Here is a 24,551-nt window from a genome sequence, read left to right as displayed (position 1 = left end):
TGAGCACTTACTGTGGTCAGAGCACCGTACTAAGCGCTTGGGAGAATACAGTATAAGCACAACAATAATAACAAAAAACAGACACATCCCCTGCCCACAACGAACACCCAGGGCCGTGCTAATTCCACTAGGTCAAGCTGCTTCCGCAGGGAAATGATAATTGAAGTGGGGAACTAACTGATTCTCACTGTTTATCAGCAATGATGCTTACTGCGCACTATTTTAAGCAGTCGGAAAGTCGAGTGGCGTTAAGTAGACGTGATCCCTGCTGGGACGGAACAGACAGTAAAATAAATTACAGGTAGGGAAAGCAGCTGAGTATGAGTATATGCACATCAATGTTTGTGGAATGAATATCAAAATTCAGGATTATATTAAGGGCAGGGGCTCACTGGGTTTAATCGCCGGAGGCCGTGGAAATTCCTCCCCAAGCCGTCCTAAAGGGTGTAACAGGTCACGCCTCGAATTTCGAAAAATTACAGCCGGGCTGGGCGAGCAAAGAGAGGAACCTCCATGTCTCCAGGATTTCCTTTAAAATAGCTCCCGCCTCAGCCTCTATTAGCCAGAAGGCGTTAACGCTTGAGTTAATGAAGCAGGATAGCGAAGGGGCTTGTGTTAGAGAAGCAGCATGGCGTAATGGATAGAGCACGGGCCTGGAAGTCAGAAGGTCATGGGTTCTAATCCTGGTTTCGGTAAATCACTTCTCTGTGCCTCAGTTACCTCGCCTGTAAAATAGAGATTGAGACAGTGAGCCCCAAGTAGGATAGGGAACGTGTGCAATCCGATTTGCTCGTAGCCACCTCAGCGCTTAGTACAGTGCCTGGCACGTAGTAAGCGTTTAGAAAAGACGGCTAATCCTCCGCGCTGATCGCCGCCGGGCCCCCTCCAGGAGGAGCTTGCTGATTCCGGGGCTGGGAGAGGTCACTAAACTTACAGTGCGTGGGGAGAAAGGGTGGTTAACGTTTAGCCGTTTAGAAGGGGCACTCGTCTGTCTCGGGATATGTTTAACAATAGTATTTGTTAAGCGTTTCCCATGTCTAGTAATGTACTAAGCGCTGGGGGCTAGACACAAGATAACTATTTGTTAAGCGATACAACGTAGATGCAAAGTGATTGGGAAAGGGACTGTGTCCAACCCACATGGGGTTTCCAGTCTTAATCCTCGTTTTCCAGTTAAGGGAATTGAGGCACGGTGAAGTCCAAGGTCACACAGAAGACAAGTTGCAGATTAGATTAGATTAGAACCCAGATCCATCGGACTCCCAGGCTCCTGCTCTTTCTACCAGGCCACGCTGCTCAGGTCCCACACTGGGGAGAATAGGTATTGAATCTCCAATTTACAGATGAGGATAAGTGACTCGCTCCATCATTTATCTGTTGTGTGCCCTTGGGCAAGTCGCTTTTCTGGGCCTCAGTTACCTCATCTGTAAAATGGGGATTGAATCCTCCTCCCTCCGAATTAGACTGTGAATCCCACGTGGGACAAGGCTGAGATTAGTCCTAAATAACTGAGAAGGCAAGGCAGGTCAAGATCCTTCGTGGTATCTCATCCATATTTTACCTTTTATCTCTGCCCTTTGTCCTATTTTTTCCATTTAATAAACTGGAGTTTTCCTATCTGGTAATGTGCGTTTTCTTCGGTTCCGATCAAATCATACAAGCAAATGGATGCCATGTAAGGGAATGATGAAAAAATTGTGTGTTTTAGTGCATCAAGCACTGGACTGAGAGGACAATAACAATTTAATTTACCCCAGAAATGACAATGGGAGTCAGGTTAATCAAACCCAGTTAGTTCTGCTCATTCAGAAGTGTGGAAGTTGTCAAACTCCTTCGGAAATTGTACCCTTGAGATACAAAGGGTAGTTGTACAAGTTGTACATCCTTGAACAAGCCCCACTTCAGGCTCACTTGACCACATCCCCCTCCCCAACACCCCTTGGGAAGAGAGAGCCTCAAAACCTGGAGCCAGCAACTCTTGGACTGTTCAAGTTGGAATCTCACGGGACCTCGGTTTCTAAACCACCACACACCCTGAAAACACACCTCACTCTTAAGTACTCGAAATTACTCTCAATTACCCCTCTCTACTTCCCCTCCAACGTCTCAGCAGGATCTAGTGGGGTGTTGTTTGGTTTCCTTCATACTCAACACAGAAGCTTAATTTTACAGCCGTGGTCATGGTCACAGTGCCCGTTTGGGAATACTCTTTGCTCACAGTACGTAGCGCTTGGGAGAGTGCAATACAATTCCTGCCCCAAGGAGTCTTTCTCTAGAGGAAATCAATTTAAAAACATGGAGAGTAAGGAGAAAAAGATGAGGATGAATTCTTCAGGAAGAAGAACCGATAAATCCGAAGGATAGGAATAAAACCCATAAAGGGCTAAGGGAGGCTGGTGAGATGTGCTGAGAATTCTTTTATGGCATCTGTTAAGCACTTACTATGTGCCAGACACTGTACTAAGCGCTGCAGTAGAACCAAGCTACTAAGGTTGGACACAGTCCATGTCCCACATATTTTCCCCATTTCACAGATGAAATAACTGAAGTCCAGGGAAGAGAAGTGACCTGCCGAGTTGGCAGAGATAAGAACCCAGGAAAAGGACTTCTGATTTTCAGGGCTCTGAGCTCTTCCATGCTGCTTCTCTACTGTGACTTTGGTGGGAATGATTCTTCTGGAAAAGGCACAAACTTGGGTTTTTTTAGTGGTTTACCTTTATTAACTAGGAATAAAACGCCCTCCCCCCCATCCAAACGCTATCCAAAAGATGTTCCCATGTAAAATGGCTTTCAGCCTACTTTGCTACCTACCAAGTAGACATGGTAAAAAGTAAAACGTGCCCTCTTCGCTCTCACCCCCTCGGGACATCAACAGTAGATGTCTGATGAAGTGAAATCCAGAAAAATCAAACCGCTGTGCAACTTTCATCCTCCCCGCCCTCGTGCGGGTCCAGGTTTCCCTTACCCATCACCCACATAGCAAAAACAACAAGAGATGTCTGATGGACAAGAGCGAATTCGATGAACTGAGTCCTAAAGGCCGCCCTTCCTTCCCCCCAGTGTGCTGTCCTGTGAATCCATGGTTAGAGATCCAATCACGCGACCCTCGTCTCCGGTAAAATGACAATAGCCCCTGTGCTCTCCTCTTCCACCTGGAGACAGGGGCCAAAAATAGGACGCAGAGGCCCGGAGAACGTGCAGTCTTTGTAGGTGTACAAGTGTGCGTTACACAAAACGTCGTAGAACGACACCCTTCTGCCTTCGTAATCGAGATAGATCCCCACTCGTCTCTGGGAGCATCTCGGCGAAACGGGGTGGTGGTTTTTAGGCCTATGAAGGATCCAGAATCCATTTTCAGCGTTCAGCTGCATCCTCCCCTTTCTCTGGGCGGTCTCTAGACAGACGCCCAGCACGCATCCGTGGGTAAATTCCACGTTCATCTCCCAGTAGTGTTTCCCCTTGGTGAAACGCTGAAGGCCCAGCACGAAAGGACAGATGTTAAATCGCCCGGGATCGTCCGGCAGGTCTCGCCTCTGGGGAACGTATTTCACTCGGTGCCGCTCCTTGGACAGGACCAGGCTCCGATGTGCCGTCGCTTCGTCCAGAGTCACGTCCACTGCAGGGGACAAACGATAAAGAAGTGCATAGAGAAGCAGTGTGGCTTGGGAGTCAGAGGACGTGGGTTCTAATCCCTTGTGCTCTGAGACCTTGGACAAGTTACTTCGCTTCCCTGGGCCTCAATTACTTCATCTGTAAAACGGGGATTAAGACTGGGAGCCACCTGGGACAACCTGAATGCCTTATCCCAGCGCTTAGAAGAGGGTTTGGTACGGAGTAAGCTCTTAACAAATATAATTATTATTATAAGGGAGTTAGGAGGGGTGGGTGATCACGAATCCCGTCACCTCAAACTTAATCTTCCAAAACAGAACTTGTCTTCCCAAACCCTGTCCTCCCCTTCACTTTCCCACCACCATCCTTCCTGTCTCATAAGCCTGGAGTCATTCACCCCCACTCTAGACTGTAAGTTAGTTGTGGGCAGGGAATGTGTCTGTTTAATGTTGTATTGTACTCTCCCAAACACTTCGTACACCCCTCAGTAAAATGACTGAATGAAACACTGACTCCTCTCTCCCATTCATTCGATTGATCGTGGAGGATCCATTCAATCGCAATTACTGCGTGCAGAATACTTTACCATGCTCTTGGGAGAGTATGCTACAACCATAAATAGACCCGTTCTGTGCCCACAGCGAGCTCACAATCTAGAGTAAAGTCCTGTATCGGAAACAGGATTGTATTATTGTACTGTATTATTACTGTATTAAAAGTATTGGGAGGTAGCTGAAATAATAGCTTGAGCCCCGGGGTCACAGCCATCCCGTCAAATCGCACTCACCTTGGAATTGTTTCAACATCTCTCTCATCCCGGGGACTTGGACTAGAGTAGTAACCTCCCCGGACGTGTACTGGGGTAACCGCAGCTCCGTAGCTTCAGACCTGAGAGGAGGAAAGATTCTCGTTATAAGCCTTCCCTCCTCAGCGCTCTCTGCCCCTCCAGAACCCGGATCGGACAACTTACCTGCTCAGAAGGGTCTTTGCGTCCTGTAGGGGGAGAAACGAAAGAGAGGGAGAGAGGAAAAGAGAGATAATAAGTGATGGTTCTGTACACATATATTTATCCTCCAACCCTCCCCAGTTCAGACCCAAGGTTTATTTTCTTTAATTGTATTTGTTAAATTGTATAACACAATTGTATAACAAGGTCACCCAGCAGACAAGTGGTGGAGCCGGGATGAGAACCCAGGTCCTTCAGACGCCCAGGCCCCCAGTGCGGCCGTTCCCCTCCTCCCTTTCCTCCCAGATTTTTCCCCAGCTCCGTTTTTCCCCGACCTCACCTGCAGCAGCTCCAGGTCCGGTTTCTCGAACTTCTCCTCCAGTTCTCCGATCACCTTTCTCAGGGCGTAGCTCTGCCGAGATACCTGTCTCTCATTCTCCGCGAATCTCTGCAGAATCTTCTCCTCCTCCAAAGCCAGGCTCTGAAGTTGCCGCGCCTCCTCCTCTGCCAGGAAGGCCCGAATCTTCTCAAATTCGTCCACGATGCCTTGTCTTCTGTGCTCCACCTTCTTCTACAGAGATAGAAAATGGACGGAATAGTATTTACTAGAGCACTGCGCTAGATTCTTGGACGAGTACAATACAACAGACTTGGGAGACGCGTTTCTTGCTCACCACCAGGTTATAGCCTAGACAGGGAGGCTGTGACGGCCTGTGAAACTCCTGCCCCCGGCGCTATCCTAACGCCACGCAAAGCAACCCACCGTGCCCTAGAACACAGTTTATGTTAGAGAAATATGTTCCACGTGGGATTTACAAATCCAAGAGGAAAACGGTGGGAAAGGAAGGCTAGAAGTTTGTTCCAAAGATTTTTTTTTTCTCCCGATGGATGGATGGTCCTAGTCGTTACAGAGCACAGAAGATGTGTGCTACATCTGCCAACCTGCCAGACGTTTCTGCGCCTCTTCATTCATTCAGTAGTATTTATTGAGCGCTTACTTTGTGCAGAGCACTGTATTAAGCACTTGGATTGTACAATTCGGCAACCGATAGAAACAATTTCTGCCCAACAACGGGCTCACAGTCTAAACGGGGGGGGACAGACAGCTCTTGTTTTGTTTTGTTGTCTGTCTCCCCCTTCTAGACTATGAGCCCGTTGTTTGGTAGGGATCGTCTCTGTTGCCGAATTGTACTTCCCAAGCGCTTAGCACAGTGCTCTGTACGTAGTAAGCGCTCAGTAAATGCGATTGAATGAATGAAGGAATGAATAAAGTCAAAAGCCCAGGAGGGCGAGGAAATCACTTACTTTGCACATCGCAGTTTTGCTCTTCATCAGACGCAGAAATTGCTGAGCTTTTTCCAAATCCCTCCACAACTTCGCCAGAGTCTCTTCGATCTTCACCTGCAAGACAAACATAGAGGTCAAAGATCAAGGGCGATGGAGCGGTCCCAGGCCGGAGGTGGGCCGGGAGGGCCATCCTGGGGGGACCCGAGATTTGTACCTCGCCGCCTCACCTTACAATCCTCGGCGGCTTCCTGGAGGGGACTGACTGCGTGGTCCCCGTGCCCGCCTTCCCCGAAGCAGGCCACGCACAACGGGGCCTCGTCCTCCCGGCAGAACAGTTTCAGGGCCTGCCGGTGCCGCTCGCACAGCCCCCGACGCTGGGGCTGCCGTCCTTTCTCCTTCTCCTTGTCTTCGTCCTTGTCTTCGTCGTCGTTGTCGTCCACCTGGTCCTCCGGCCGGCTGCGGCCCAGCAGGGAGCGGGGTCCGGCCCTGCGGACGACGGCCGCCAGCTTCCCCAACCGCAGGTTGGGCCGGAGATCCCGCGGCTCGGACGGCTTGCGGCACTCGGGGCACGACAAGGGGGCGGCCGCCGATGGCCCCCAGCTGCCGGCCAGGCAGCCCCGGCAGAAGCTGTGTCCGCAGTCGATGGTCACCGGGTCGGTGAAGTAGGCCAGGCAGACGGCGCAGGTCAGCTCCTCCCGCAGGGTCCGGTTGGCATCCATGATCCGAAGGGGCGGTGGGTGGCACCGGGGGTCCGGGGGGGGGGGGGGAGGCCTGCCTTCGGGGGGACGGGGCGGTCCTGGGTCCCTTCGAGGTCTGGGATTCTCTCCGCTCCGCTCCGAGAGCTGGGTTCCAGTGGAGCGCTTTTCTCCTCACCTTCGAGAGCTTCTTGTCTCTCTGCTCTGGCCCTCCTCCTTCTCGGGAATCTCCTTTCTGAGCCAGTCTCTCTCGGGGGGTTTAAATCCTCCTGGAGGATCCTGAGCCCCCTCTCTCCCGGTGAGTTCACACCTGCCCCGGCGAGGACACGGTCCGGGAGAAGGGGAGGTTCCCGCTTCAGGGAGCCGCGTTAATTCCCTGTTTACACTTTCATTCACTGAGTGCTTACTGTCAGAGGTCGTCGTTTCTAATCGCGGCTCCGCCACTTGTCAGCTGTGTGACTCTGGACGAGTCATTTCACTTTTCGGTGCCTAAATGATCTCATCTGGAAAACGGGGATTGAGACTGTGAGCCCCAGGTGGGACAACTGTGACTTTGCAGACTGACCCCAGCACCTCTGGTGGCTTGAGAAGCAGCGTGGCTCAGTGGAAAGAGCCCGGGCTTGGGTGTCAGAGGTCGTGGCTTCTAATCCTGGCTCCGCCACTTGTCAGCTGTGTGACTTTGGGCAAGTCACTTAACTTCTCTGGGCCTCATTCATTCATTCAACAGTATTTATTGAGCGCTTACTATGTGCAGAGCACTGTACTAAGCGCTTGGAATGAACAAGTCGGCAACAGATAGAGACGGTCCCTGCCGTTTGACTGGCTTACAGTCTAATCGGGGGAGACAGATAGACAAGGACAATGGCAATAAATAGAGTCAAGGGGAAGAACATCTCGTAAAAACAATTCCCTCATCTGGAAAATAGGATTAAGACTGTGAGCCCCTCGTGGGACAACCTGATTACCTTGTAACCCCTCAACGCGTAGAACAGTGCTTGGCACATAGTAAGCGCTTAACAAATACCATCATCATCACCATCACCATCATTTGAAGCGTCTTCTGAGAGATGAGGTAACTGAGGCACAGAGAAGTTAAGTGACTTGTGACTTACCCGAGGTCACACAGCAGACAAGTGGCGGAGCCGGGATTAGAACTCACGACCTCTGACTCCCAAGCCCGGGTTCTTTCCATTAAGCCACCCTCCTTGTCTACCTTTATTAACAAATGTATAACAACTTCCCCCCATCCCCGACCCTCTCCCAAACTCCATATCCCCCCTTCTAGACTGTGAGCCGACTGTGGGCAGGGATCGTCTCTATGTGTGGTTGAATTGTACTTTCCAAACGCTTAGTACAGTGCTCTGCACACAGTAAGCTCTCAATAAATACGATCGGCTGAATGAATATCCCCAGCATTAGAGTTTAACGATGTCCCCATGCTTCGACGACTGTGCAAAATTGCTTCCGACCTCGCCCAGGTACCCCTTCCTACACCGACGGGGAAAGGACAGTAGCCCCTGTGATCTCCTCTTCCAACTGGAGACAAGGTGCAAAAAGGGGACGCAGAGAAAGTGCAGTCTCTGAAGGTACTTAGGGGCGTGTAATACACCACATCGTAAAACGATACAGTTCCGCCTTCATTCATTTAATTGTATTTATTGAGCGCTTAACGTATGCCGAACACTGTACTAACAACCCAGGTAGATCTGCACTCGTTTGGGGAAGTCGCTCGGGGAATCAGGCAGGTGGGTTTTTATTGCTTTGTAGGAAAATCCTTTCAGTTGCATCCGCCTCTTTCTCTGGGCGGTCTCTAGACAGACGCCCAGCACGCATCCCTGGGTAAATGGCGAATTGTACATTCCAAGCGCTTAGTACAGTGCTCTGCACGCAGGAAGCGCTCAATAAATACGATCGAATGAATAAATTCCGCGTTCAAGGGAGTCGGGGGGTGGGGGTGGGGGTGGACAGAGCGGAAATAGTCCGAATCTGGGAACCCCGCTCTTGCCAAGAGGAAGGGAAGCAAAAACGCGCAATCTAGGAGACGTCAGAAAAATGGATCACGGAGAATGATTCATTATAGCGGAAACCAGTAATGGGAGATGATGACGATGGTATCTGTTAAGGGCTTACTATGTGCCGAGCACTGTTCTAAGCGCTGAATAACTGTGGTATCTGTTAAGCGCTTACTGTGTGCCATGCACTGTATTAAGCGCTGTAGTGGATGCAAGCAAATCGGGTTGGACACGGTCCCTGTCCCATGTGGGACTCACAGTCTCAATCCCCATTTTACAGATGAGGTCACTGAGGCACAGAGGAAGTGAAGTGACTTGCCCAAGGTCACACAGCAGACAAGTGGTAAAGTCAGGAGCAGAACTCAAACTCATGTCCTTCTGATTCCCAGGCCAGTGCTCTATCCACTCTGCGATGGCACCGTGAAGTGGAAATTGGATTCAGGTGACTGCACGGACAGTCACCCCAAAGAAGGAGACCGTCCGGGGCCAACGGACAAGTGGGGACCCTCAGGGTCTGATTATTATTATCGTACTTGTTAAGCGCTTACTCAGTTAATGCGGTTAATGAGGTTGGACACAGTCCCTGCCCCCCATGGGGCTGACACTCTTAATCCCCATTTTACAGAAGAGGTAACGGAGGCCCAGAGAAGTTAAGGTCGTTCCCTGAAATAATATCTTCAGCTCCCGGGATGAAGCCATCCTGCTTCGATCCAAATCGCACTCACCTTGGAATTTTCTTATCATCCCTCTCATGCCGGCGACTCGGACTAGGGGAGTCACTTCCACGGACACGTCCTGGGGTATCCGCAGGTCCGCAGACCCGAGAAAAGGAGAATCCCGTTAGGTCTTCCCTGCTCATCCCAGCGCCCCGTCCCGCCAGTTTCTGATAATAATAATGATAATAATTGTGGTATTGTTAAGCGCTTACTATGTGCCAAGTACTCTACTAAGCTCTGGGACAGATACAAAGTAATTGGGTTGGAAGCAGCGAGGCTCAGGGGAAAGAGCCCGGGCTTGGGAGTCAGAGATCATGGGTTCGAATTCCGGCTCTGCCACTTGTCAGCTGTGTGACTTAACTTCTCTGTGCCTCAGTTACCTCATCTGTAAAATGGGGATTAAGACCGTGAGCCCCACGTGGGACAGCCTGATTACCCTGTATCTACCCCAGAGCTTAGAACAGTGCCCTGCACATAGTAAGCGCTTAACAAATACCAACGTTATTATTATTATTATTATAGAGCTCACAGTCTTAGTCCCCATTTTCCAGATGAGGAAACTGAAGCACTGAGAAATGAAGCGACTTGCCCAAGGTCGCACAGCAGGCAAGTAGCAGAGCTGGAAGTATACGTCAGACTAGAAGTGATGAAAGGATGTCCTGTAAATTCCGGCCGTTGGAGCCTTAATGTCATTCATTCATTCAATTGTATTTATTGAGCGCTTAGTGTGTGCAGAACAATGTAATAAACGCTTGGGAGAGTACATTCCAACAATAACCAGTCACATTCCCTGCCCAGTAGGGTTATAACATATAACAACCCTAATTTATTGCCTCTACTAACTCATTACTTATTTTTTTTTAATCCAGGAATTTTAAAACTTTTTTTGAATCAGCCAAAAGCAACTTCCAGTAGAGATGATTTCCGTTTGCTTAACATCTGCTGGACAGAGATATTTTGCTTACATATCTTCCAGCTCCAGTGTGTTCCTTCTTGTCCGTTGTTTAGAAAAAAAATAATTTCTGTGGTCATCCTCTTCCCAACCAGTTCTCACCCTGTTCTCAGTCTTTATCTTTCCAGTAAAAGCATTCTAACCTTTTCTCCACCTAGAAAAGTTTCTTCATCTTCTAGAGCCCCTTGATTTTTCCTTTTTCTTACCTTTGCCCGGAAACCTATTTCTTGGCTAAAATGTGGGTTTTTTTCAGTATTCCCATTTACTTATTGCCTAATTTATCCAGTTACCTTCCTCTGTCTCTCTCCAACGTGGTCTCACCAGCATGACTTAGAGGATAGAGTGTGGGCAGAAGGTTCTGGGTTCTAATCCCGGATTTGGCACATGTCTACTGTGTGACCTTGGGCAAGTATCTTTATTTCCCTGGGCCTCCATTCCCTCCTCTGTAAAATGGGGATTAAGAGTGTGAGCCCCATGTGGAACAGGGATTCTGTCCAACCTGATTAATTTGTATCTCCCCCAGTGCTTAGAACAGTACTTGGCACACAGTTGCTGCTTAACAAGTCCATGTCTCTCAGGAATTCCAAGCGCTTAGTACAGTGCTCTGCACATAGTAAGCAGTCAATACTAATGAATGAATGAATGAAATTATTATGATTACCAATGCGAATCCTTCGTGAATCTTCATTGGGCTGACAATCTGTTAGACTGTGAACTAATTGTGGGCAGGGATTGTCACTGTTTATGGTTGAATTGTACTTTGCCAACCTCTTATTACAAAGTGAGACAATCCCGGACCAGATTGAGGTAACTGAGGCCCAGAGAAGTTAAATGACTCACTCCAGGTCACACAGACATGTGGCAGATCCGGAATTAGAACCCAGGTCATCTGACTCCCAGGCCCGTAGCTTCCACAGTCGCATGGGTCTGCTCTCCTCCCTTCAACTCCCCTCAGCACTGTGCTTATTTGTATATATTATTTATTACCCTATTTATTTTGTTAATGAGGTGTACATCCCCTTGATTCTGTTTATCGTGATAATGTCTTGCTTTTTGTTTCGTTCTGTTTTGCTCTGCCGTCTCTCTCCTCCATTTAGACTGTGAGCCCGTCACTGGGCAGGGATGGTCTTTATCTGTTGCCGAATTGTACATTCCAAGTGCTTAGTACAGTGCTCTACACATAGTAAGCGCTCCATAAATACTACTGAATGAAAGTATGGGTAAAACCACACTATCTGAACTGTATCTTTGCATATGTAGGACTGGGTGTGTGCGTGTGTGTAAGTAAGGGGGGAGAAGAGAAGGGGAGGAAGAGGAGAGGAGGGGGCGGAGAGACGGAAGAAGGGGTGACTTTTGACTGATACTTTTAATTTTGCTTCTGATCTGCACGGACGCTAACCGGCCAGAGATTCGGGACCGCCCATTGGAGAATATCTGCTATTAGGCTAGAGGACTCCTTGCTGGAAAGAAGCATTTGGATAAACACTATTTGCTCGTTCCCGTGGAGGTCAAACGGGGGGGAGGGAGGGGACGAGGAGGCGAGTGGAAGAAGGCCGGTTTTGAGCGTGGATCAAGGAGAAAAGTGGCGGAGCCCCAGAGTGACTAGGAATAAGAAGATTATGGAGCCGGGGAGGTGAGCATTCAAAAACGAGAAGTTCTGGAGAAGGGCTGTACACTGATCTCGAATCCATCCCAAGTTATTGAAGGGTGGGGAAAAGGAGAACTCTCTTTCCACAGTCCTACCTGGGCATAGGGAATGAGAGAGTCTCCAATTCTGTTTTTAAATGTAATTCCCTAACAACTTCATCTCTGAAATAGACTTCCAGGAAGGACTAGTGGTAGAACGAATCACACTGTCAAATAATATTGATGAAGAATAAATAATAAAAATGGTTACATGCCTGAAGTGATTCTCTGCACTTGTTAGTTTATTTATTTTTCTTAAATACACATTTATATATTGGAAAACACCCACCTGTTCCGGAAAGCAGATCTTTCTTTCTCCCCTGTTGATAAATTCTGGGTTATCTGTCATCCCCTATTGCAGTTACTCAATTTTCTGCTGTAGCTCTGAAACTCTCTTTGGTTTGCATTGGACTTTGTCCTGGCAACCTTCTCCGTCGGCTGGACTTGCTCCCGTCTGTCCACCCGGCCTCCCCCTTTTTTTCCCCCACTCCTATTAGGGACAGAGAAAAGCCGGAAAGGGTGATCAGTCTTTTCCAACTCTCTGCTGTGGCCACCTGATCCTGTAGAAGACTTAAATGGTAGTAAATATCACTAGGAGTAGGATCCGTGCAAGAAGAAAGTGAAAATGACAACATTCTGACTTATTCCTTCTGCTCTGGCTTCTCACACTGTGCCCCTCTCACTCAACGCTCAGCCGATGAAGAAGATAATTGGGGATTCCAATTCTCCTCCTAGGAACAATTTCTGAGAAGATAGGGGAGAACTTGGACCTCTTCTTGTTTTGAGTCAGGAGTGAGAAGAGACATTCATCTTCAGACCAGCTAAGCAAGCTGTGGTTCCTTTTTCCTGATACCAGACATGAGTCCAGGCCCAGGACCGAATATCTTGAAGGTTTCCTTGGGAATCGGGGTGATCTTCATGACTGGGGTAAGTCAAAGGTGGGAGGGAAGCTTTCAGAGAGGTGAGCGGAAGGCAGGTCTCCTAAATTCTGTAAAAGGAGCAGGGGTCTTGGAAAAGATAGTGCCGGGGGTGGTTGGGTGGTTAATAGGCTGAAAATGTAAGTTTTATAGAAATGATTTGGAGTACCGTGGGAAAGAACCTGAATGTCTTCCTCTTTTCTCTTTCTCTCACAAGATTGCAAATCCGTGACCTTTTTTATGACATAGAAATAATAATAATAAAAAAAACAGGACAGTGCAGTTCTGCTAACTGATGAGACGTGAATGTGTGTGCTTTAATTACTATTAAATATTTGCTTCTCCTGAGAAGAGCTTTAAGTTCAGTGGAGAGGGACCGGCAGATTCCAAAAGGAATCCAAGTCCATGTCAACTGGGGACGGATTCAGAGCGAAGTATCAGCATAGATAATCCCTCCGAAAGATATTTTGAAAGTGATGCAATGGGATTTTTTAGGTTACGATGGACACCTAGACAAGCATCTCATTAGTAGACTTACCATGTCACTATTAATGCCTCCCTAAACCTGTTCTAAACCTTTTCTTCTGTTCCATTTTGCTGAAACCAAGAATTTAGAATTAAACTCCTTAAAAGAACTGAGTCTTCTCGAATGCTGACCACAGCCCACATTTCACATTTAATCAATGGCATTTATCGAGCACTTATTGGATCCAGAGCTCTGTACTGAGTGCCTTTTCCTCAGCTCCCCCTCTCTTCCGCTCACCTCAAATCGCTCCCTTTTGCTCTTTCCCCCTTTCACAGCCCCTTCACACTTATGCATATATATATATATATATAAATATAATAATCCTATTTATATCGGTGCCTGTTTACTTGTTTTGATGTCTGTCTTCCACCTTCTAGACTGTAAGCCCAGTGTGGGCAGGGATCGTCTCTCTTTATTCCTGAACTGTATTTTCCAAGCGCTTAGTACAGCGCTCTGCACCCAATCAGGGCTCAATAAATACGATTGAATGAATGAATGAACAATACGGTAGAGTGGTAGACACCAATCCCTGGCTTCAAGGAGCGTAGTGCTCACTCAGCAGACAAGTGGTAGAGCTGGGATTAGAACCCAGGTCCTTCTGACTTCCAGGCCGGTTCTCTATCCATTAGACCACACTGTTTCTCTCAGCAGCAGCAGCAACAGCTGCCTTCACTGTCCTCCAGGGTAGGGATCAAGTCTGCTAATCCTACTGAACTCTCCTAAATACTTAATCCAATAAGGAACTCAATTAGTACAACTGAAAAGGAAGAGGTCTAACCACTCCCTTTTATTTCCAACTCGTGCACTTCCTTTTAGAGAACAAAGTCCGGAACTCCCTCCAACCCAGGGTGGTGTGGACTGTTCTGGGAGGAAACTTGTATCTTGGCCAATAAGGGAAAGAACCTGAAAGGAGAACTAAGCTCCTCTGAGAGAGCAAACGGAATGATCTTTATGTAGCTCTTTTCATTTGGGTTGTCAAATAGCCTTCAAAGATCCTCTTCCTCATTCCTGAATACCAGCAAAATCAATAGCTTTGAAATCTGTAACAATCACTTCTTTTTGTAAAAAATGGTATTTGTTGAGCCCTAAGTCCTGGAGTAAATAGGTTAAGTAGGACACAGATCAACTTTTCAATTTATGTTTGCCTTTTTTGCAGAGCATTGAGAATCTATCCTAGCTCTGTTTTACGAGAGATTATTATTAGGACAAAGAGTCAGTATCCACAAAATTTTTTTTCAACCTTATTGCTCTAGATTACAAAGGATCCATTTTGCTTATTCAAACACCCACATCCAACAAACATGATATTTTTTTAAGCGCTTAATATGAGCCAGACACTGTACAAAACAATGGGGTAGAGGCAAGCTGATCAGGTTGGACCTAGTCCATGTCCCATATGGGGCACTGTCACCCTCACCGGGTACGGGTTCAAGGATCAGCGGGGAGAGAGCGAGAGACCGGAATCAGAAAGGCTGAGCCTAGTTAAATTTATTCCACGGGGCACACTGAACTTCCCTTCTGGGAGGAACACACTTATTTTTAGTTTGCCTCCCTGCACCCACTCAAACTGCATACACTTATTTAGTTACTCGCATGTGGGGAAGCGCCTAGCTCCCACCCACAGACACTTCCCACTCAGAAGGAATTCACTTATGCGTTACTTGCGCATGGAGAAGTGCCCCGTGAGCGTTCAGAGGGACACTCACCTGTCCCACGGCTCCTCGCTCGGTAGAGACAGAGCAGGCATCCCACGCTCTGGGCAGAGGTGACATAAATCTGGCTGCTGCAAATCCCCATCTGCTGTCCAGAAGGTTGAAGTCAAGAGGCATTTATCACCTGTCCTTCCGGGCAGTTTGGGTTTCCAGATTTCGCTTGTCCAATCTCCCTCTGCTCCCTCCGCTTCTTCATACTTCATTCGGTTGGCATGGGACACCTTCCTCTGCATTCTTGGCCTGGGGTAATTGACGGCTTTGGTCCGAATTTCCCTTTGCCGGCTCGGGAAGTGACGAGATAGTGTGTTGACCTTGAGACGATGAGGGCCCAATTCGCTTTGGAACAGGCTCACAGTCTTAATCCCATTTTCCAGATGAGGTAACTGAGGCACAGAGAAGTGAAGTGACTTACCCAAGGTCACACCGAAGGCAAGTGGTGGAGCTGCGATTAGAACCAAAGTCCTTCGACTCCCAGTCCTGTGCACTTTCCACTAGGTCACGCTGCTTCTCTTCCTCACTTACTTCTCCTCATCACATCTTTTCATTCCCCTTCTTCCTCTTCTCTGTAATCTATTCTGTTGTTATATGTTGTTACGACAGCCAACACTGAATTACCCCTCACCCCTTCGGACAGGACCTTAGTACAGTGCTTCGCACTTGGTACAGTGCTTCCTGTCTTATTCCGTCGATTCTTCTCCGACCCATAGCGACGCTACGGACATATCTCTCCCAGAACACCCCACCTCCATCTGCAATCGTGGTAGTGGATCCACACGGTAAAAATACGGAAGTATTTTACCATGGCCTCCTCCCGTGCAGTACACTTGAGTCTCCTCCCTCGACTCTCTCCCGTGCCGCTGCCGCTCAGCACAGGGGAGTTTTGACCTGTAGTAGATGGCCTTCCACTCACTAGCCACTGGCCAAGCTAAGAATGGAATGGGTAGGCCTCTGCTTGTCTCTCCCTCCGTAGTCGAGAGTGGTAGAGTACTGAAAACTCTCCCGGTGCGAAATCTAGACTGTGAGCCCATGGTTGGGCAGGGATTGTTTCTATCTGTTGCCGAATTGTACATTCCAAGCGCTTAGTAGAGTGCTCTTCACATAGTAAGCGCTCAATAAATGGTATTGGATAAACCCCGAGGGGGTACATAGTAAATGCTTAACGATTATTATTATTACTGGAGTAGCTTTGGTCTAGCGGAAAGAGCACGGGTCTGGGAGTCAAAGGACTTAGATTCTAATCTTGGCCACGCCTCTTTCCTGCTGGGTGACGTTTGGCAAGTCACTTGACTTCTCTGTGCCTCAGTTTCCTCATCTGTAAAACGGGATTTCAAGACCTCACCTCTTTCCCACTTAGACTCTGAGCCCCATTTGAGAAAGGGACTGTGTCTTGTTGGAAAATATCCCAAATAATGAATCAGGTTAGGCGAGTCTTTTCTTCATTTTGTTGCAATAAAAGGGCAGTAGCTGAATGGTAGCCGTAGACAAGGAAGTGAGGATATTTCCCCCTGGTCCCACTTCCCTGGATACCGCAGCACCGAGTCCCTCCCTCTAGTCTGATCGGCTCCGGGTCATCCAGTGGACACGCTCTGGCTGAAGAAGTCTTCAGCAAGCATAGGTGTTGGGTTTCAAGGTTATGGGCGGCGGTCAGTAATCCACTGCTGCTAGGGTTGCTGATAATTTGGGTCTCAAGGCTACGGGTGGTGGTCCGTCATTGGTTGTTGCTAAGGTTGCTGATTCGGTGGATCCTGGCCTTGCCAGTCTCCATTTTCCTGGGTGGAACTCAACACGAACTAATCAGTATGCATATTCAGTGACTGTAATGCTATTATTATTAATAATAATGACGGTATTTGCTAAGCACTTATATATAAGAGAAGCAGCGTGGCTCAGTGGAAAGAGCTTAGGAGTCAGAGGTCATGGGTTCTAACCCCGGCTCCGCCACTTGTCAGCTGGGTGACTGTGGGCAAGTCACTTAACTTCTCTGTGCCTCAGTTCCCTCATCTGTAAAATGGGGATGAAGACTGTGAGCCTCACATGGGACAACTTGATTACCCTATATCTACCCCAGCGCTCAGAACAGTGTTCGGCACATAGTAAGCGCTTAACAAATACCAACATTATTATTATACTCGTGTTAGGCTAAGGCTTGACCACAGTCTGGAACAATTTACTTGTCTCTACCCTAGAGCTTTGAACAGTGCTTGACACACAGTAAGCGCTTTAACAGATACCCTGGTAATAAAGCGGAAGAGGGAAACTGATTCAAACACAATGCATAGTTACGAAGGGAAAGTTAGGGGATCTAGGACTTCTGGATTGAAGGAGAAAATGGAAAAGAGGATTTGGCTGCTGAAGTTCTGGAAGAGAAAAGAGAAGCAACATGGCCTAGTGGATAGAGACCGCGCCTGGAAGTCAGAAGGAATTGGGTTCTAATCTCAGCTCCTCCATTTGTCTGCTGTGTGTCTTTAGGCAAGCCACTTCACTTCTCTGGGTCTCAGTTACCCCTTCTGTAAAATGGGGATTAAGACTGAGCCCCATGTGAAACAGGGACTGTATCAACTACTATCTACCTCAGCACTTAGAAAACTGTGTGGCACAAAGTAAGCACTTCACAAATACCATTTTAAAAAAAAAAAAGGATTTTATTTATTTATATTAACGTCTGTCTCCCCATCTGTAAGCTCATTATGGGCAGGGAATATATCTGTTTATTGTTGTATTGTACTCGCCCAAGCGCTTAGTACATTTCTATGCACTCAGTAAGCGCTCAATAAATACGATTGACTGAAGAGGGGGTCGAAGGAGAGTCGACGGCGGAGTTTGACTTTTCCTCCTTTCCTTCCCCGTCTCTGTCGGCTGCAGGTGATCTGCCGGCTCTTGGTTTACCAGCCTTCCACCCCTGCTCTCTGCCCTCCAAGACTCCAAGTGCTATCCTCCGTCCCCTCCCCGCTCAAGCCCCTTCCCCCAGAACTCTCCAACCTCAAGGACCTCCTCTCCTGGCCAGACACCCCCGATGCCCAGGGTGATTTCGCTGCCTCCACGAGCCCCAAGACTTCCACCTACCACCTCAAGGAGCCCCCCCGGCCTTATTACAAACTGAAAGAGAAACTGGAAGCTGTGCTGGTAGCCCGGGATCACCAGGGAAGGCCCAAAGCCCACGGCGGTGACCTTTTCCGGGCCCGACTGCACTCCCCCGGCTTAAAGGCGGGGATCGCCGGGGTTGTGCGGGACTTGGAAAATGGCACCTACCTGCTCTCCTTCCCCCTGCTGTGGGCTGGAGAAGCCCACGTGGAGGTGAGGCTCATCCACTCCAGCGAGGCCGTCGGAGTCCTGCGCCGGGTCTGGCTGGAAAACCAGGCCACGGTGGACTTCCGGGGCTACTACCGGACAAAGGGGCACCAGGAGACGGTGGTCTGCAACGTGATACCCCCGCCGGGACCCGTTTGCCGCTACAGAAACCGATTTTCGGGGGAGGACTGGTTCTGCGCGCAACCCCGGGACCTTCCCTGCGATGCCCTGGTGGGACATTCCAGCGGCAGTTACCTGAAGGTGACCACAGCCCGTGAAGAGGAACTGCTGGGCCAGTAAGACCCGAGGTTCCCCACATATATTTCTTCCCCGCCCAGCCGAAGCTTTATCTCTAAATTCCTAGCTCTTCCCTCCAAGCTACCAAAAGCCACCATCATTATCACTGATATTTGCTGAGCGCTCAGTGTGTGTGCCAAGCATTGGACTAAGCGCTTGGGAGAATACGGTATAATAATAATAATTATTATGGTACTTGTTAAGCACTTACTATGTGCCAGGAACTGTACTAAGCACTGGGGTGGATACAAGCAGATGGGACTGGACGCGGTCCCTTTCCCACAAGGTGCTCACAGTCTCAATCCCCGTTTTATAGATGAGGTAACTGAGGCACAGAGAAGTGAAGTGACCTGCCCAAGGTCACACAGCAGACGAGTGGCAGAGCCGGGATTAGCACCCATGGCTTTCTGACTACCAGGCCCATACTCTATCCACTAGGCCATGCTGCTTTTCAACAGATATAAGAGAATGGGTGAGCTTACAGACGAGAGGGTCTTCCTTAAGGTGTCTCCCAGACTGACGGGTCCTGGTTTCCAGCCCCCTGATTTTGGAAACATTTGGCTGTTTCTGCAGGAAAGTGACGAACCAGGTCCTTCCTAGAGGAATCTCCTCCATCTTGGTAAATGCAACTGTGGAAAATACCACTCTTGGTGAGTAGCGCCTTCTTTCTTCTTCTCTGGGCTACATTCATCTTTCTCTTTCTTCAGGCTACACCATCTTTCTCTTTCTCTGGGCTCTACCATTTTTCTCTTCTCCCCAACTACGCCGTCTTTCTCTGGGCTACGCCATCTTTCTTTTTCCCGTGAGGGGCTCACGTTCTTAATCTCCTCCTTACAGTTGAGGTAACCAAGGCCCAGAAATGTTAAATGACTTACCCAAGGTCACCAGCCAAATAAGTGAGAAGCAATATGGCTTAGTGGATAGAGCACGGGCTCGGGAGTCAGAAAGACCTGGGTTCTAGTCCCAGCTCTGCCATATCTGCTGTGTGACCTTGGCCAAGTCACTTCACTTCTCCAGGATGCCATCTACGGCATCTTTCTTTTTCTCTGGCCTATGCCCATCTTTCCTTTTCTCCAGGCTACATCATTTTTCTTTTTCTCCTGGCTATGCCAACTTGATTTTTCTCCAGCTACATCCATCTTTCTCCTTCTCTTGATGATCTCCACTTGGAGACCATTCCACAGCAGTGTTGGGATGAAGAAACACTGCAGGGGGAGAATCCTTTTCCCGGAGAAGAGAGCAAGAAGGATGTTCATATTCCAACAGACGATTTATCACTTTCAAGATGGTTCCCCTGACTAACCTCTTATCTCCCCACTCAATTCTCCCTCGCTTCTGCAACACCTGGGTACCAGGATGGCCCAACCCCTCGCCCCTCAGCATTATGTTATCCTTATGTTCTGCCGCTTCTCCTGGCTGTAATTCACTGTCATCAATCAGTCACTGTGCAGAACACTGTTCTAAGTGCTTGGGAGAGTACACTATAACAGAGTTAGTAATAATAATAATAACTATGGTATTTGTTAAGCACTTACTATGTGCCAAGCACTGTTCTATGCTCTGGGGTAGATACAAGGTAATCAGGTGGTCCCACGTGGGGCTCACCATCTTAATCCCCATTTTACGGATGAGGTAACTGAGGCACAGAGCAGTTAAGTGGCTGGCCCGAGGTTACACAGCGGAAAAGTGACGGAGCCGGGATTTGAACCCATAACACATTCCCTGTATTTCAGTTTTTCCCACTGGACTGTTAGCTTCTCGAGTACATGGATTTCTTTTTTAAACTGTGCTTGTTAAACGCTTATTATGTGCCAGGCACTGTTCTAAGTGCTGGGCTAGATACAAGCAAGTCAGGTTAGACACCGTCCATATCCCACATGGGGCTCGCAGTCTTTGTCCCAATTTTACGAACGAGGTAATTGAGTCTCAGAGAAATTAAGTGACTTGCCCAAGATCACACAGCAGATGAGTGGCGGAGCTGGGATTCCGACCCAGGTCCTCTGACTTCCAGGCCCTTGCCCTTTCCACTAGGCCACGCTGCTTGCCTGTGATTCTTAGTAAAATTTCCAGCGTTCCACAAATACTTAGCCTCATCCCCTCCTGCCGTTAATCTAGGGGAGTTAAGAGAATAGATAGATTTGACTAAATCCGTGGAAAAAACCAGGGATAGAGATGGGAAGAGGAAGGTGACTTTTATGACCGGTGAACCATGGGGGCCTCAAAATGATGACACGCTTCTTCTTTGGCAGCCTTGCCCTCCCGCTCTCCTTGCACTCCCGGACTCCCCTCCCCGGCGCCAACAGGGTTCTACCATAACGACGTGTGGCATTCTCGAGTCTGCAAAGGACGCACCTTCCCTTCTGCTGGCCTCATCCTGGACTGTCTACAAAAGAAGATTGTCCATATGATGGGCGACTCTACCCTGCGACAGTGGTGGGAGTATCTACGGGAGGTGGTACCCTGTGAGTCGGGGAACCCGGTGGAAGAGGAAAGGGAAATAGAATTCTGGGCTGGAGTCAGGGAGAGAGCACGAAGCTTGGGAATTTGGCAGGAGCTGGGGAGAAGCATAGGCCAGGAGGCACCGAGGAGAGCGACGGGGTCTGTTAGTTACGCTCAGAGTGATTGAATTCGGGAAGAGACACAAGGGCTGTTCATTGATTCAGTAGTATTTACAGAGCACTTACTATGTGCAGAGCACTGGACTAAGCGCTTGGAATGGACGATTTGGCAACAGAGACAATCCCTGCCCATTGACGGGCTTACGGTCTAATCGGGGGAGACAGATGGACAAAAACAAGACAACTTAATCGCAATAAATAGAATCAAGGGGATGGACACCTCATTAACAAAATAAATAGGGTAATAAAAATATCTACAAATGAGCACAGTGCTGAGGGGAGGGGAAGGGAGAGGGGGAGGAGCAGAGGGAAAGGGGGCTTAGCTGAGGGGAGGTGAAGGGGGGGCAGAGAGGGAGCAGAGGGAGCAGAGGAAAAAGGGGAAGCTCAGTGTGGGAAGGCCTCTTGGAGGAGGTGAGCTCTCAGTAGGGCTTTGAAGAGGGGAAGAGAGTGAGTGTGGCAGAGCTGAGGAGGGAGGGCAATCCGGGACAGCGGGAGGATGTGGGCCGGGGGTCAACGGCGGGACAGGCGTGAACGGGGGACGGGTGACAACCCAAGAGTTAGGGGTTTGGGGAAGTGAGAGGGATCTGGGGGGTGATTGGTAGGGAGTGGGGGGCTTGGGTTTTAATGAGAAATGGAAGCTAAGAGCCTAGACGTCTGAGTTCACCCGTGATCTCTGACTAAAAAACATACGGTATTTGTTAAGGGCTTTCTATGTGCCAGTCACTCTACAGGTGCTGGGGCAGATCCAATTAGGATAGGACACAATCCCTGTCCCACATGGGACTCACGGTCTTTATCCCCTTTTTATAGTTGAGGTAACTGAGGCCCAGAAATGTTCAATGACTCACCCAAGGTCACCGGCCAAATAGGTGAAAAGCAATAAAGCTTAGTGGACAGAACGTGGGCCCGGGGAGTCCGAAGGGCCTGGATCTCAGTCCCAGCTCCGCCATGTCTGCTGTGTGACCTTGGCTAAGTCACTTCATTCCTCCGGGCCTCACTTCCCTCATCTGCAGATTGGGGATTAAGACTGAGGGGCAGGGACCGTGTCCATCCGAGTCCCCCGTATCGACCTCAGCTCTTAGAGCAGTGCTCGGCACAGAGTGAGCCCTTAAAAATACCATAATTATTATTATTATCATTAAATGTGGAGCAGCTGGGATTAGAACCCAAGTCCCTCTGACTCCCAGGCCTTTTTCTCAACAGCCCTGAAACCCATTGACCTCCACGTCCCCCACTCCACTGGACCCCTGTTGGCTATAGAACCCACCCGAGGCATCGTCTTACAGTGGCGAGTTCACGGCTGGCCCGTCCGCACAGTCCAAACCCCCGTGGCTTCGCTCCACTCAGTGGTGCAAGAGCTGGAGGGCATCGCCGGAGGACCGGACACCGTGGTCCTATTTGGGCTCGGGGCCCACTTCACCACTTTCCCTCCCAAAATCTTCATTCAGCGGTTGGCCAGCCTCCACGCCACGGTAAAATCTCTGCTGGCCCGCAGCCCTCAGACCCTGGTGGTGGTCAAAGTCGCCAACACGGGCTACAAGTCCGTGTACGGAAGCGACTGGTTCACCCTGCAGCTCAACCGGCTACTGAAGGCCACTTTCTCCAGCCTCCCAGTGGCCCTGTTGGATGCTTGGGACATGACGTCCTGTCACTATCTTCCTGACAACATTCACCCAGGGCGGGTCATCGTCCGCAACGAGGTGGACCTCTTCCTGTCTTTCGTCTGTCCCCGCTAGCTTCTTGTCACAGGAGAACAGCACTTTTTCCCCGGACGATTCTGGGAAAACACCACGATGGCCTAGGGGATAGAGCCAAGGCTGGGAGGCAGAAGAACCTGGGTTCTAATCCCAGCTCCGCCACTTGTCTGCTGCGTGACTTTGGGCAAGACACTTCACTTCTCTGGGACTCAGTTCCTTCATCTCTAAAATGGGGATTAAGACTGAGCCCTTTGGGGGACGGGGACTGTGTCCACCCTGATTAGTTTGTACCTACCCCAGCGCTTAGAACAGTGTGTGACATCTACCCAGCGCTTAAAAAAATCTCATGATCATCATCGTTTGGACTCCAGAGCCCAGTTAGAGGCTGACTAACTGGCATAAGCGAAGCTATTGCTGTTCTTTATCGTTTCTCCCCTCCATACCCTCTTGCAGCTCCAGGGGTAGATACAAGTTCATCAGGTCAGACACAGTTCTTGTCCCAGATGAGGCTCACAGTCTAAGTAGGAGGGGGAAACTATTGATTTCCCATTTCCCATTTAAGTAAACTGAGACAAAGAAAAGATAAATGACTTGCCCAGGGTCATGCAGCAGGCACGATTAGAGCCAGAATTAGAATCATACTAATAACGTTGGAATTTAAGTGCTTACTATGTGCCAAGCACTGTTCTAAGCATTGGGGTAGATACATGGTAATCAGGTTGACCCCCGGGGGGCTCACAGTCTTCATCCCCATTTTACAGATGAGGTAACTGAGGCACAGAGAAGTGAAGTGACTTGCCCAAGGTCACACAGCAGACGAGTGATGGAACCGGGATTAGAACCCACGTCCTCTCACTCCCAAGCCTGTGCTCTTTCCACTAAGCCATGCTGCTCCTCAAATGAAGTCTCTGTGGAGGAGTGATAGACTTGGCAGGAGGGATGTTGGTGTATTATTAATTGCGAGCTAGAGCCCCTCACAAAAAGCATGACCTGACTATTCATTCCAATAATATTTATTGATCTTAGGATATTTAAAACACTAAACTAGGTACATCTAGTTGGGGTTCCATAAAGGATTAGTGCCAGTTAAGAATAATAATAGTACTTTTGAAGCACTTACTGTGCACTGCGGTAGGCACAAGCTAATCATATTGGACACAGTCCCCGTCCCATATGGGGCTCACACCCTTAATCTCCATTTGACAGATGAGGTAACTGAGGCCCAGAGAGGTTAAGTGATTTGTCCAAGGTCACCCAGCAGACACCGCAGAGCCGCAATCAGAACCCAGGTCCTTTTGACTCCCAGGCCTTTGCCCTAGCCACTGAGCCTCATCTGTGAGGCAAAGACTGATGGTGGTCAAAAACCAACAACTCCGGCTAGGTGGAGGTAGATCGTCAAACGGCAGGGACCGTCTCTATCTGTTGCCGACTTGTTCATCCCAAGCGCTTAGTACGGTGCTCTGCACATAGTAAGCGCTCAATAAATACTATTGAATGAATGAATGAATGGGTTGGCCTGGCAAAGTCGGTATCTAATCAAATGCCCCTCATGCAAATTTCTTCCAATCGCCGTATCCTGATGACGATCAT

General features: G+C 49.0%; 2 protein-coding genes across 2 annotated transcripts; one reads left to right on the top strand and one right to left on the bottom strand.

Annotated features, from left to right (window-relative positions):
• Positions 1–2,746: 2,746 nt before the first annotated feature.
• On the bottom strand, positions 2,747–6,564 carry LOC100089539 (E3 ubiquitin-protein ligase TRIM11-like). Its single transcript, XM_007663265.3, has 6 exons — positions 6,073–6,564; positions 5,864–5,959; positions 4,899–5,129; positions 4,583–4,605; positions 4,400–4,500; positions 2,747–3,616 (listed from the first exon to the last, which is right to left on the bottom strand). The coding sequence occupies exons 1-6, from the start codon at positions 6,562–6,564 to the stop codon at positions 3,096–3,098; spliced, it is 1,464 nt and encodes a 487-aa protein (XP_007661455.2). The 3' UTR covers positions 2,747–3,095.
• Positions 6,565–11,628: 5,064 nt separating this feature from the next.
• On the top strand, positions 11,629–23,117 carry LOC100089560 (NXPE family member 3-like). Its single transcript, XM_029073389.2, has 6 exons — positions 11,629–11,853; positions 12,642–12,833; positions 17,924–18,645; positions 19,220–19,296; positions 20,896–21,108; positions 22,468–23,117. Exons 2-6 carry the CDS (start codon positions 12,765–12,767, stop codon positions 22,998–23,000), a joined length of 1,614 nt encoding a protein of 537 aa, XP_028929222.1. The 5' UTR covers positions 11,629–11,853; positions 12,642–12,764; the 3' UTR covers positions 23,001–23,117.
• The last annotated feature ends 1,434 nt before the right edge of the window (positions 23,118–24,551 follow it).

Source organism: Ornithorhynchus anatinus, chromosome 10 (assembly GCF_004115215.2).
Source record: "Ornithorhynchus anatinus isolate Pmale09 chromosome 10, mOrnAna1.pri.v4, whole genome shotgun sequence".
Taxonomy (NCBI): Eukaryota; Metazoa; Chordata; class Mammalia; order Monotremata; family Ornithorhynchidae; genus Ornithorhynchus; species Ornithorhynchus anatinus.
Note: the sequence above shows the minus strand (reverse complement) of the source record. Positions and strands in the feature narration are given on the sequence as shown.